This window comes from Suillus plorans (assembly GCF_016647745.1).
Source record: "Suillus plorans strain S12 chromosome Unknown HD556scaffold_13, whole genome shotgun sequence".
NCBI classification, from domain to species: Eukaryota; Fungi; Basidiomycota; class Agaricomycetes; order Boletales; family Suillaceae; genus Suillus; species Suillus plorans.
Window position 1 is genome coordinate 60,443 of NW_024537397.1, and position 13,366 is coordinate 73,808.

A 13,366-nucleotide genomic window follows, 5' to 3' on the forward strand; every position below is an offset into this window, starting at 1 on the left:
TGGTTTTTTCCCTTCAATTAACACATATGGCCATTACCATGGATATCATGAGAGTTGATACCGCTGCAAGATGATGATATGTTGCTACAGAGATATCAGCGAGATGAACTATGTACACTACTAGGTAGATACGATGCGAATAGTTTCATCGCCATCAACATTTTGCTGTAGAGTTACCATGTAAAACATGTGAAAAACACACATACCTGTGTAAGGCTAATGATGAGTTTGACGGGGCTCATAAATGACGAGCAGTTGATTGACTAAAGATACGGAAAGCAAGGACATTTTTATATCCAAGTGAGTGGCTCATCAGAGCGGTACAAAGGGAATTCTATCGTCAGTGAAGCTAGTGAAGCGGCATTCCTCACCCTTGCGTATGTTTGTACCTGTTTCAGATATTTGATGTGCTGTGCCCATCTCAGACGCCAACAATAACAGTATCCAGCTGTCCAAAGGCCAGGTCCTGATAACTACAGTACGCTCTGGTTCATCTGCTACCGATCGCCCGATAAACGGCGGGAGCAAATAAATACCTCCGCGGAACCATTTTATGACAAGACTTGCATGTGACATCATGCATCATGCCTGATCATATAAATCGAGCGGAAGGGAATGTTTAAATGCGGCGATTCTCGCCTTTGCAGCCGAATTTCCTTTGTGTGGAATAGCTAAAATATCATGCATGTCATGGACCGTCATCTGGGGACTGGAGGCCCCGATAGGAAAGCATGGCTTGGAGATACGATGTTTCATGCACCGCTTTTGTATGTCTGAAGATCTGTTGAGTCGAGGCCAATGTATTCATGGACAAACGAGAAGCTCCTTTGGGTTGATATCTTGATGACCAACATCCATCTTCCGGAAAAAGTATCTCAACATGGTGGAGATTACCTATAGCTATGATTCAACGATATTAATATAAATGTTATTCCAATTATTAGATCTGCACGAACCGTATTTTTAGTCCCATTCTACGTGTCTCAACCAATGAGCCCCTATGTCAGTGATAGGAAGTCTAGGTCAGATGGTAGACGAAGACCTGGAGTATTTTCTGTCTTCTCTTGACCTACCCCTGGACAAAGAAGGAGAACACGAGGAGCAAGCACGATGGAGTGACTGATCCAACATGAATACAAATATGGCTCAAGTCGCTGTCAAAGAATGAAATACATGCACTGTATCACGAGCCACGTCCGCAAAGGACGCGTCTCGGTCACCCAACTTTAAATATTGAAGTCTAGAATAATTGATCAGTGAACAAAAGAAGGAAGCAACATAGACGAATTACACACCCGATAGAGCTGATAGATCCTTCAGTATAGTAACAGCGTGGATCAGGCAGTAGTTCATCCAGCATCCGAAAAGCATAGAGTACAAGTAGAGGCATTTTGAATTTGAGCTATGATATAACCTCATGTACGCACTGAAAACAAGTTGAGCTATAACAAACGGAATAACAATATATCATACAAACAACAAAGCTGCAATAAGTATTATCACTACAGCGCAAACGAATAAGGTCAACGAAGGAGAAAGCTAAAAGTCCGTACACGACGCGCCATCACCCATGGACCCTCTTGTTTGATGATTCGGCTTCACCGAGCGATCTCCTGCGCTTGCCCCTTCCTATGTACGAGGGCGGTACAATGAAATATTTTTCAATAGTAGGCCTTTGAGATCTCGATGGCTGAATCGAGTACGGTCCTATCGTGGGACTCGTTGGATTGGAATGTACGAGAGTTTCGATGGTCATACTAGATGCTCCTACATCTTTTGGTGGTTTCTTTTTGTACTAGACGATATTAGCTACAGCGCCTGAGATTCACGAAAGAAGACGCACGGTTTCGAGTTCAGGTTTGCCACGCCACTTTGCAATTGCTTCACAGAAGCGCAGGGCTGCCCTTTCAACAGGCTCAGCAGGGTAATGCCACGCCAGATCCTCCATGTGGGTAGATAGATCCGGCGTCAAAGACGGTATCGTATAGAACTAGGCCAAATGGAGTGTTAAAGATCTTGTGAAATACTTTGTCAAGACAAAGATCTCACCCTTCTGAGGCGCTCATCCATTTCAGCTTCAAATTCAGCTTCGGCGCCCTCTCTTCGAATGGGCGTCCCGTTTCGGGCAGCTCGCAATGCCGGAAACATGATTCTTGTCGCTTCTTTGAGACTAGGTAAATCGTCTGGTTCAAACCATGCGAATGCAGAGTCTGCGTCGTCCGATGAATCGACTTGACCCAACCCATCGTCAGTGATGCCCAAGCCAACTGATAGAAGGCATTCAACAGCCTCCAGACCCCACCACCCTCCAGTAAGATAACCTTCTAGAGTGGCACGGGAAAGTAAGCCCGCGAGAAGCATATACCATTCTCGCGAAGGCCGTAAAGGAGGTGCAGAGGGCGACTCGGTGGTTTGAGATCTTCGGGATGAGGGCCGAGGCGAAGTCGGATATTGAGCGGACATTTCGGAACCCCGTTGCCAGTCGCCTTCATACTCATCATCGCCAAGCTCTTCTCCAAGCTCCGTTGCGACAAGGGCAGAAAGCCTTAAAAAGCGCGGAATAAGCTCTGACAGCCGAGTGTTCCCAGCGCCAGCACCCGACTGTTCCTCTTCAGAATCAGTCATGAACCACTTCGCCTTCCGGCGCAATACGCTGCCATCCACACCCGGCTGAGCCAAGCCCGATCCAACACCGGGACCATCTTGCCAACCAGCAATACCACCTCCACTACCACCCATACTTCCACCCGAGCCAACTAGTCCCCCTTCCCAATCTCCAAAGCTTCTGGTGCCCATTGCAGTAGGTGGTGGGCGTGCTCGGCCAGATCCGCCCGGTGCTTTGACAGAATGTTTGGCTTCAACGCATATGTCGCATCCAGTATGAAGATGTCGTGGGCACCGCAAGCCAGGGGGTGAATTGGCGGTGGAGGGATCGGCGCCCTGCATGTACATAGTGCATACACGGCTACTAGGCATGAACTTTGACCTTCGGTTCTTTAAGATAGCATCGTCAATAATAGATACTTTTGATTTCAGAACTGGGAACTCACACGAGACTGCATCATTTGTGGTGCCTGCATTGGAGAAGAAGGTGCACGAAAGTCACCCATGGGAATAAGAGATGTCTGAGAAAGTGCTGCAGCTGATACCTGCGAAAGCAAGACGACTGATGGGGGAAGGCTGCCAGTAGTTCCTTGTGCAGAGGACGTGCTACTGCCCGTCCCAGATACTGGTGAGGCCTTCTGCATTGCAGGAGAGTTTCCTGGACTTCGACCATTTGAAGACGCTTGGTCTGAATTATTGGAAACAATGATTGGTGGAGGATGGTGATGATGTCGGTATGCAGGGGGAGGGGCTTGACGCGCAAATAAATCATTGATGACAGTCCCCAACGCTAACCGTAAACGAACACCATTCGGAAGAGTGTGCGGGTGGTTGGATGTTGCACGATGAGGTGACTGTTGTGATCCTGGACGCTGTGGGGATGTAGGTGGTGTATGGAGATCGTCATCGAGGATTGGGTGCACAGGGGGAGGCTGGTCGAGCATTGATGTGACGACCTTCTCGAGACCAATGGCACGGAGTCTTAGAGTCCTTGCCAGGGTCAAGTCCTGTCTCTGTCGACGATTGTCCTCATCCTCGTTATGAGGATGATTTGGACCACCCTCTCTGGCTTTGAGCATTTCACCATTTTCACCGTCACTTGACACTTCATCTTCTTCCTCGTATGACTCCGGGCGTTCACGGTAACGATAATTAGGCGAAGAAGGGCCTCCTGTTCGGTCGGTCATTCCGAGCTCAGCGCGGGCCTGGATAAATCGGGTTCGGCCATGAACCCATAACATATGATCTATTATGAGAGTTCGGGTAGATTTCTCCCTAGGAGGGATAGAGTGTAGATGATGTGCATGTTTATGAGCTGGAGCCTTGAAAGCTCGTAGACCGTTTGTTGGGTTTGAAGATGATGAAGATGATGCGAAGATGGGGGGCTGATATGATACTGTTGTCCTTGGAGGTTGTGGTATACTGAATGACGAGAAGTGCCCTTGATTCAAAATTGCGGAGGTTGAAGCGCTCAAGGATGAATAGGATGTCATGTCATGGATCATGACACTGTATATGCTGCAGGGAGTATTTTGATCCTATGTCGGCCGTTGTTCTTCTCTATAATCCCGAATAGCGTTCGTCAGACTTGGTTTGTCTTCGTGAGGAATCGGAACACCCCGGTATTGAATGATCACCTTCAATTTTCTGGTTACACACTCTCAATACCCCAATATCTGACAGCGTGGAAGGCGCAGTCCGTGGTCGTCAACTTCGTGGCTGAATAACTGGCACGATCGAATTTGACTTGCATTGAACGTTATTATTATTAGTGCACTGTTCACTGCCCTGGTCAAATCAGTTCAGCGCTCAGCGACTGAGGCATGTCGCAACAAGGTGAGTTCAACTACAGACACGGCTCCCGAGTGACTCATTATCATTAGCTCCCGGGCCCCGACCCAATCGAGTTATTTGGTACAGACGGAGCATAACTTCAAGTCCCCGTCCCCGTCATTGACATGGACACATCCGCCGGAGATCTCGGTATCGCATTGGTACAAGTTGCCATTTCCGTGGAGTTGGGCGTATCAAGTAACTCAAGCGCGCAAAAGCCATACTATGTCATTCAACTCACTAATCGACCAAACACAAAATCGTCTCGCGATTAATTCTTGTCAGCATCCAAATACTGTGCTTGATCGAACGCCACCGCTACTTCAGATCTCGCAGCTAGTCCCTCATCGGTAGATCATGGTACATGTGGTTGCACATATCAAATACGGAGAATGTGCGTTTTAGGCTATCATATACTAACTTATCTCAGGTCAGTGCGCCCAACCTTTCTGGAACTCAGGCTCCGCCTGGCTAGACCACAGTAATCAAACCACAGGGTCGGCGGTCTACAAGGAGTCAACATACGTTATCAAACTGCAGGGTTGGCAGTCTGCAATGAGTCAACACAAGCCATCAAACTGCAGGGTCGGCGGTCTGAAAAATGTCAATATAAGTTTGCTTGACATCGGCGAATATCCAGGCCCAGGTCAGAGTTCAGTCGACTCATCGTTTTTCTGATGAGACTGATTTTAGTTCTGGTTAAGTTATTCAAGCTATCTGAGCGCCTCCCAACATGAACATGAACATTAATAGTCCATATGTCATTCGCAGCCTAACTAGAAAGCCAGGCAGGGGCTCGGGTACCTTTTCTTTCATGAGGATTAGCTCGAAGACGCCATGATCCGCAGTGTCATGGTGTTGGATCAAGGGCTTATCTGATCGGTGTCCAACTTCAGACCGTTCGTGTCTTCCGAGGTCGGAGCCACAGCGGTCAAGATTGTCCATAGTGCACGTCAAATCAATGCGTCGAGAATGCGGCCTTCGAACTTATTGTCGACATTACCCCAGTGTCAGCACAGTGGCGAGAATATGCCGTTGCTTGACTTTACGACTTCATTAACAGTTGTTGTTGACATCATTTACATGATGATAAAAATCCTTTGAAAACCATTGGGCGCATGTAGTTTTTCGCCACACATTAGCGCTGAATAGCCTACCAAGCTCTATGTGCCAGTCAATGTCGACATCACCACTTGACACGCCGTCACTCATGGCAGGAGATCACCTTTAACACCGATGTCACCTACACATCGTCGCGGGAGCCTCAGGGGTACTCTAGCCTCAAGTCGGATCTCCGAGTCTTCCCTCATATGTAAGACTATAATCTGGAGAAAACAAGGTCCACTATCTCCAGCTCTCAGGGGGCAGTTTAACAGTCAGTCTGGTTCTGTGAACTGTCAATGTCGCACAAGACTAATTTTAACTCCGATATTCAAGGACAAGCTCAATCGCGGAGGCACTCAGGGGTATTTTAACCCAGCCTTTCTCATGTCGTACCTCTTCCCCAATGATATTTGTCGGGTTTGAAATCCCTTTTGTCATCGGACTTGATCCTGGAAAAAATTATACCGAGGTCGATTATACTGCGCTGTCTTACAATGTCTGACTAGACTAGTCGGTGACTAGTTGACTACTGGTCTCAGTTCGGCAGCATATGGCTCCGTCATCACTGCGGCAGAATACCGCGCCCGGAGAATCTCCAAAGCGCTCGCATCACCCGCCAACGGAGCATCCGAATTTCGAAAGAGATCGTCGCGTGCAATACTGTACCCTAGATGCCATAACACCTCAGTAGATTGGCTCCACAGCGCGCCCGTAGCGCTTAGCTGACATTTCTGTTCCATAGGACGCTACTACAACAAATACTGCGGCACCGCCAGCCTAAGCGTTTCAAGTAACCGTGATCTTGTCGATCTCGGACCTTGACTCTGTGCGTTCATAAGCTGTAGGCTATGATCAACGATACAAGCGCATATCACATTATTAGCGCAGCTACGGTAGTCAATTAATTATCGACGTTCCTACTCGGTTTACCTACAGCCAATATCTTGATTGACGATATGTGGGGCTGAGTTTCATCGACATAGCCTTGTCTCGCAAGTCGCCGCGGGCTTTTTGCTGCGACGCCCGCGATGGTCAAATATCCAAGTAAATTCCCAGTATGTATGTACACAGTGACAAAGTAGTGATGTAGGCCAACAACGCCACACGGATCGCGATTGTGCCTCGAAACAATGTTATCCGCCCAGACAAGGCTGTGTAACCTAGCACGCTATTTCGAAATTCTCCGTGTTGCGGAACGAGTCAACGGCGCTCACACACAGGTATGATCCAAGATGGCGTGTTTTCCATCTTGCGAAGAAGAGGGAAGTTCGTTTAGTCAAGTCGCGTCTTCGTCGGGGCAGTGTAAAAGCCGAGGGTATCCCGGGTCGTTCGTTTTGAACTTTGAACTTTGCCAGGCTGTTTGATCGGACGAGGCAGTGTTCATGATTAGCGCTAGTCAACTTGGGTAAGTAGGCATGTACAGCCCCGCATCTGTCTTGTCACTAAAATGAAAAAAAATTCTCGAGTTCGTGCTCGATGGAATTATGGCTCCGGTCACACAGCATCCGATGGACATCGCCATAATGAAGAGCTCGAACGAGATTGATCGTTGAAATTTTTAGTTCCATTGTATAAATATACGACATGATGATCAGACCGACAACCGCCGTATCTAGGATGACTACGCTACAAGGATGAGGATCACGGGGACAAATAATAAAGGTAGAGCGGGGGCAGGCAGACTACAATGATACTTAGGTACGATGACTAGCATACGAAGGTGCATCAATAACATCATAAATGACAAGACGAAAAAGCGAAAAGGGTAGTATAGCAAAATCTTTGGTCAAGCGAGAATCCGCAGGAGCGTCCCAGGAATATATGGTAAGCAGTCTTGGTGTTGAAATGTATGGGATGTAGATTAGACATATCAAGTCAATTATTAGAGGGGCTGCCGCGTATCGAGAAGGCGAGGATGGAAGAGCATTATACCATGACACTCATGCTGGTCCACCCATTTTCCTCCGTCTTGGGTACAGGGCCATGGTCAGTCTCTTGCTTTGCAGCATCGAGAATTCGTTGACAGTCAGCACCGCCCTCAGAACGCACTAAAGGAAACTCGATAAGCATTGTATCATGCATGAAGAAGACACAGCACTTACAATGTCTGTTCAGGGCATCCATTCGTGCAAAGGTCTTATTACAGCCATCGCACGTGAACGGGCGATAATTCGAATGAAGCTGTTCGTGTCGCTTGCAATCGTGCTGCCTTGCGAACCCTTTGCCGCATCCCGGCCATTTGCACTGGAATGGCCGCTCTTCATTGTGTGAACGCATATGACCTTAAATAGATACGTCAATATCACTTGCATCAGCCGATATTAAATTTAATTACCTTTCAGATTGAAACTCCTCGTAAACGTGCTGCCACACCCAGGCACTGGGCACAGGAAGTTGGCATCCTGCTTGCGGCGCCGGTGGCTGGCCCCAGCCGTGCGCTCACTGGTCACAGTTTGCTTTGTGACAGAGATCTGGCTCGCCATGGGTTGGGCAGGGTCTGGGCGAAGCATAGATGGACGTCCAGCGAGAGAGACATTGGGTAGATCGTCGTATCGTACACGCGGGCTGGCTGATGGACTGGGATACGGGCTTGGGCGGTTAGATGATAGTCCACTCCAGCTGCCGTCGTTCCCGCCTCGTGAGCCCGAGGATGCCCGACGGTTGTGCATGCGAATGGATTGCACGGTCTCTTGTGGGTAGAGATACTGACGGTTGATGAGATCCGTGTGGGATGAGGGAGGGAAGAGGAGGGGAGAGGAATGAGATATGTCTTCAGAACGTGAGAGACGGTTGTGGGTTGGGCGCGAGCCGCTGTCAGATTTGGACCTGCGCAGCGCTATGGCATCGGGAGTGAGATAGTTCATGTTGGATGGAGCGTTGGGATTCCCAAAGTTGAACTGCTGCTGCTGGGTATGAGGAGAGTTGCTGAACGATGTCTGGTTAGCACTGGTGCTGGATGGATGCTGCGATTGGTGTTGGTGCTGCGGAAGGACGTCGCTGAGGTTGACGGTGCCGTTGTCGTCAATAGCAGAACTGTTAAGGGCTCTGAGTTGTTCGTGGGTCATGAGAGAAGAGTCCCAGAATGTTGGACGTAAAGAAGATGAAGTGTCGGATTTACTACGAATGCGGGGGTTAGTACCCGGGAACAAGAAGCTGGTATTTGTAGGATCAGGATGGGGACCGAGACTGGACAGCCCCTGTGTATGAGAAGAGTGGCTGTGCGGGTATTGCTGTGTTCCCTGTTGTGACACCCCGAGTAATTGAGATCCTTCGGTATGCTGAATCTGTTGCTGATCCCAAGGGGGGGTCGCAGCCTGTTGCTGTGGCGCATTTTGCGTTGATCCTGTACGGACGTAAGACGCAAACAAAAATATAAAAGGCAAATAATGAATTCCCGAAATAAACAAGAATCATCACGGAGTCAACTTGCCTTGATGGAGAGTTTTCAGGGTAGATTGAAAAGGGACTGCTTGTGAAGCCGCTCCCCCGCCACTTATGGGGGTAGCAGGAACAATGTGCAATTGAGGGCCGCTGGAGGTAAAACCACCATCACCGTCCGGAGCATTGATCATTGGAGGATCCTGAGGGAATAATGAACGGGTGGCTGGACTGCTATCAGGGATTAGAAGTTGAGGGGGAGACTGGGGTTTTCTTGGGGGAGACATTGGACGATCGCCGGGAAGATTATGAAGCTGCCAATGGGGGGATTCAAAATGAAGATTTTCGAATGAATGAGCCATATCGAGACGTGGAGATGACGTGGGAATTTGAGGGTTTGAAGATACTGAAGAAGCACGACTGCGCGGTTCATCCCCTCCACCGTTGCTAGATGGAGAACTATGATCGAAAGCGTTTGGAGGACGGTTATCGAAAGGAGCGCGAGATACGGATAGTGAATTGTGATCAACTTCAGGGATGTATTCGCTTTGAAACATGAGCAAACCAGAAGAATTTGGTGGATCATACTCGGAGGGGTCATATTCGTCGCGAGAAGCTACATTGTTTGCATCTCTGTCAAAGAGACCACCAAAAGCCTCTGGACCATCTGGATCATAACTGAGTTCTGAATGACCAGAGTAGGGAGAGTTTTGATAGGATCCATTGTATGAGGGAGTATGGGGGAATGGAGGAGATAGATGACCGAACTCGTAAGATTCAAAAGGAGAATTTGCTGCTAGGTTCAAAGGCTTGTTTGAGGGACTGTTAGAGCGGTAATCGAGGTCGTTGAGATATGGGTTTGACTCTGAACGAAGTAGCGCCATCTGTTGTGAATGGTGTGGTGGTAGGGGATAAATTGAAGTAGAGAAGAATGATAGATCGGGATAACCGATTTGCTGTGCAGTAAAGACGCTGACTGTTTGTTTAAAAAGCCAGCAAAATATAATAACAAGATGAAGAAGGGATGAGGATAGGAATAAGAAAGATATTGACGCTTGTCAGAGGGGGAAGGTAGAGGTTTTGTGAGAATTCCAATAGATTTATTATTGGCATCAATAGTGCCTGGTCTTTTTAACCTCCGCTATACATGTATATCCGGCCGGAGTAATTATCCATAAATGGACAATCTGTTGCCGATGGGTATGTCGGCTTCATCCTGGATCCGGCCGACGTTACCGTAATAATTTGGAATTTATTGTTTATTTTCGGCAATATCCTTGCTCAACTGACGTTCCACTGAAGCCTACATACACCGACGAAGGCGGCCCCCCTTCATGGGCACCTCCAGAATTCTCCATTTAATCCCCATCATGTCACAATTCATCGACTCGGGAATTCCCGATTGGTTCATTCTTCATCAGGTTTGCGTTGCCGTCGCATCTTCTCTTACCTCTCTCGTTACCTATTCTCCATCTATCTCGCCAAGTCGCTCTCAAGATGCCGATCAACTTCGGTAATCATTAGCTTGTCCGCGCATGATGGTGCACCATTGCATGACCTTTCATCCTCCCCAAAAATTACATAAATGGCATACTAGGCACATCGAGCATGTGCAACCTGACATTCATATCGTCATTGAATAAATCTTTCTTTGATGCTCTTTACGTATCCTGTCGACTCACGTCCCCTCGAATCCGAAACGATGGAATACCTCTTGATTTTGATATATCGCGGTATTCATACCAAATCAAAGTCAATCAGTCATCCATTCCCAACCCCGAACTTACTACTAAATTAGGGGCACCCGGTAGGCCTGGAACTTCGTTGGACTTTGGCGAAATTCCGATAGCTGACAATGCAATGTCTTTAATCCTTACATGGGTTCCTCCCTCCAACACCTGCCTTGAAATCACCAGTCCACCAGCTCAGGATGACCCTCCCAGTCACCGATTCACACTACCATCACAGCCTAGCATCGCAAAGTCATTCTCCCTGTCGATCCTCCCCAAAAACTCCTTTTTCAGCCGTTGTCGGTTTGCAACCACATGGTCCTCGCCGTGGCAATGCCCTATATTATGAAATCTGCCATCGACGCTATCCATCCTTTTTGATCGAGCTACCCGCGAAAGTTACGCTCCCTCTTGAAGTCCGTTCCTGAATGCTTCTCCCGCAGCGCTCATCCAAACTCGATGCGGTATGTCAAAACACCTATAGAGTCCGCAGCGCATAATCTTACAACTCGTTTCTCTCGTTTCACACTCATGCTAATTCTCTTTCGGATACCACGATACTCGGGGGTTTACACGGTGCTCCCGATCGACGAGGTGAACGTGCACGGTCGTCGGAATGGAGAACTAGCAAATGCGGCTGCGGCATTGGGATCCCTGGCCTGGCTGCACGTTATGCATAGCCCCGTTCTATGACCCAAACGAGAAGCGGCCTGGTTTAATGAAATTCCTGTATATATACAGCAGTGTGGCATGCCCTGATCAGTATTGTATCGATGCACCGCCCCTTTCATCAACGATCGCGAGAACATCAGAGAACTTATGATCAGTTCGACACAATATCACTGCAAATAGGAATTTCTTTGTAGTGTACATCACGCGACCCAATTTCCGAGATACAATCTGATGCATTCACCATGTTTTGTGAGGCAGTGCGACCATGTCGCCTAAGTGGTAGGATCGACAAACAAAGCATTCTCTACCGTTCTACTGCGTAGTTGGGGTCATCCTGTCAAAAATGCGGACCTTGCCGCAATCAACAAGCAGGCCTTCGATCCCCGACGATTGTCGAGGATGATGGTTGCACAGGACAAACCAAGTAGGCCAAGTTACACAAACGGCCGGGAAGGACATCCGCTCCATCGTTACGCTCCATCGTTGCTAATCAAGCAGTCATTCCGATTCTACAAAACTAGTGTACGGGTATTTCAGCCCATGGCGACTCCCTCCTCGCAACCACCAGCGGTCACCCGGTACGATGTGTAATTCATAGTGTGCGAGCATTTAATGGAACTTATCGGTGGTGCCCTGAAACGTGCCTTGCGAGAATGTTGGCCACGCGTCGTTTCTTCAAGGGTAACTCTCATTCATATTGTGTTTCTGCATTCTGGACATGCTCGGTGCACCGCATGTGGTGCGCATTGTTATTTCGAACGTAGAACACGAGAAAAATCGATGCTACCGCCCGACGTTGCTGTGCACGCTGTAAGACGCTGTGCGAACCTCCAATTAGCGCCGGACCGGGATTTAAAAATGGTGCCGCAGGGGGGGTCGTTCTAGGTGAGAACGTAAGTTTTTGTGGCTTTCGAAGGAGAAGGCACACCCTCTATAATAATAATACTTGACCTGAACCATGGTCACCGTTCCGCTGATGGTGGAACCTCGGTACTGAGAAAACCCCAGATTCCAAACAATAAACGGGCAAGTTGAGTCAGCCTGGCGCAAGTCTGACTTGAGATATGCTGACAAGTCAAGAGTCAGCCGTGAGACGCGTAAGCCAGAGCTGACTCGAAAATGTTGCCAAGAACTAGTGGCATTCAGCGACACAGCCTTGATCAGAGATGGCACCTTGCCGCATCAGTGGAATAAACTTTGATTGAGAGCGTTCATTCGTTGCTGCGAATGCTACCATCGTTGAGTTACGGCTCCTGGCTTGTGGGAAAGAGTACGTGGCACAGGAATACCAGAGGCTGGTGCCCGAACCAACTTCAAGCCTGCGACCAAAATTATCTTCGTAGGACCGCCATCGTTTCACATTATCGGTGCCGTTAGCGTGCTAAAGCGAAGGTTCCCGGCACTAGACCTTTTCACACTGAAAGACAATAATAGTACTGACATCACTGGCCAGATTGACCGCTGTGTTACGACGCTCCATCGTTGCGATGTTGCAATGAGGCATAAGTCCTTCCGCCCCTGGAGATAGGAGATGCAGGCGGATGCGAATGCAGAAATGAGGAGACTACCGACGGAAAGAAGACGAATCGGATCAATTGAAAGATTTTCAGGAGAATCCCCCTTGCATTGCGCTAGAGGGCGCCACCATTTTATTACCTAGGTTGTCCGCAACAATTGCGCATTTTCTCCATACGTCCACATCCATGGTCGGTACAGCGGCATATCGCGAGGTGTAGGGAACCAAAAGCTCGAAGGAGCGCAAGGACGGATCATGATACAGCGATCCAGATCCCCACAGAGATGTGGATTTTCCGAAATTACAAACGACACTGTGAGAACAGTGAGAAGCTCAGCAAATGACGATCAACTGGGGTGTAAGTCATTGTTCCTGGCCGGGAATTTAGACTGTTAAATTAACTCGAACTTCTCCTGAGCGCTGAAAAGACCCTCTGTAATCACGAATTTGCGCTCGTCGTGATTAAACATAGCATATTCCGTTCACATGGGTTCATGAAGAGCGGTCGAACGCTGTCGAGCGAAATTTT

General features: G+C 48.4%; 3 protein-coding genes across 3 annotated transcripts; all 3 read right to left on the reverse strand.

The window, feature by feature from the left end:
- Positions 1-1,564: 1,564 nt before the first annotated feature.
- On the reverse strand, positions 1,565-4,097 carry HD556DRAFT_1440140 (uncharacterized protein; the record flags this gene model as incomplete). Its single annotated transcript, XM_041306071.1, has 4 exons — positions 1,565-1,795; positions 1,844-1,990; positions 2,050-2,994; positions 3,051-4,097. 4 exons carry the CDS (start codon positions 4,095-4,097, stop codon positions 1,565-1,567), a joined length of 2,370 nt encoding a protein of 789 aa, XP_041163119.1.
- Positions 4,098-7,467: 3,370 nt separating this feature from the next.
- HD556DRAFT_1232265 (uncharacterized protein) lies at positions 7,468-8,051 on the reverse strand (the record flags this gene model as incomplete). Its single annotated transcript, XM_041297497.1, has 2 exons — positions 7,468-7,823; positions 7,877-8,051. The coding sequence occupies 2 exons, from the start codon at positions 8,049-8,051 to the stop codon at positions 7,468-7,470; spliced, it is 531 nt and encodes a 176-aa protein (XP_041163120.1).
- Positions 8,052-8,954: 903 nt separating this feature from the next.
- HD556DRAFT_1232333 (uncharacterized protein) lies at positions 8,955-9,803 on the reverse strand (the record flags this gene model as incomplete). The annotated part of the gene is made up of 1 exon (XM_041297503.1): positions 8,955-9,803. One exon carries the CDS (start codon positions 9,801-9,803, stop codon positions 8,955-8,957), a length of 849 nt encoding a protein of 282 aa, XP_041163121.1.
- Between the last annotated feature and the right edge of the window lie 3,563 nt (positions 9,804-13,366).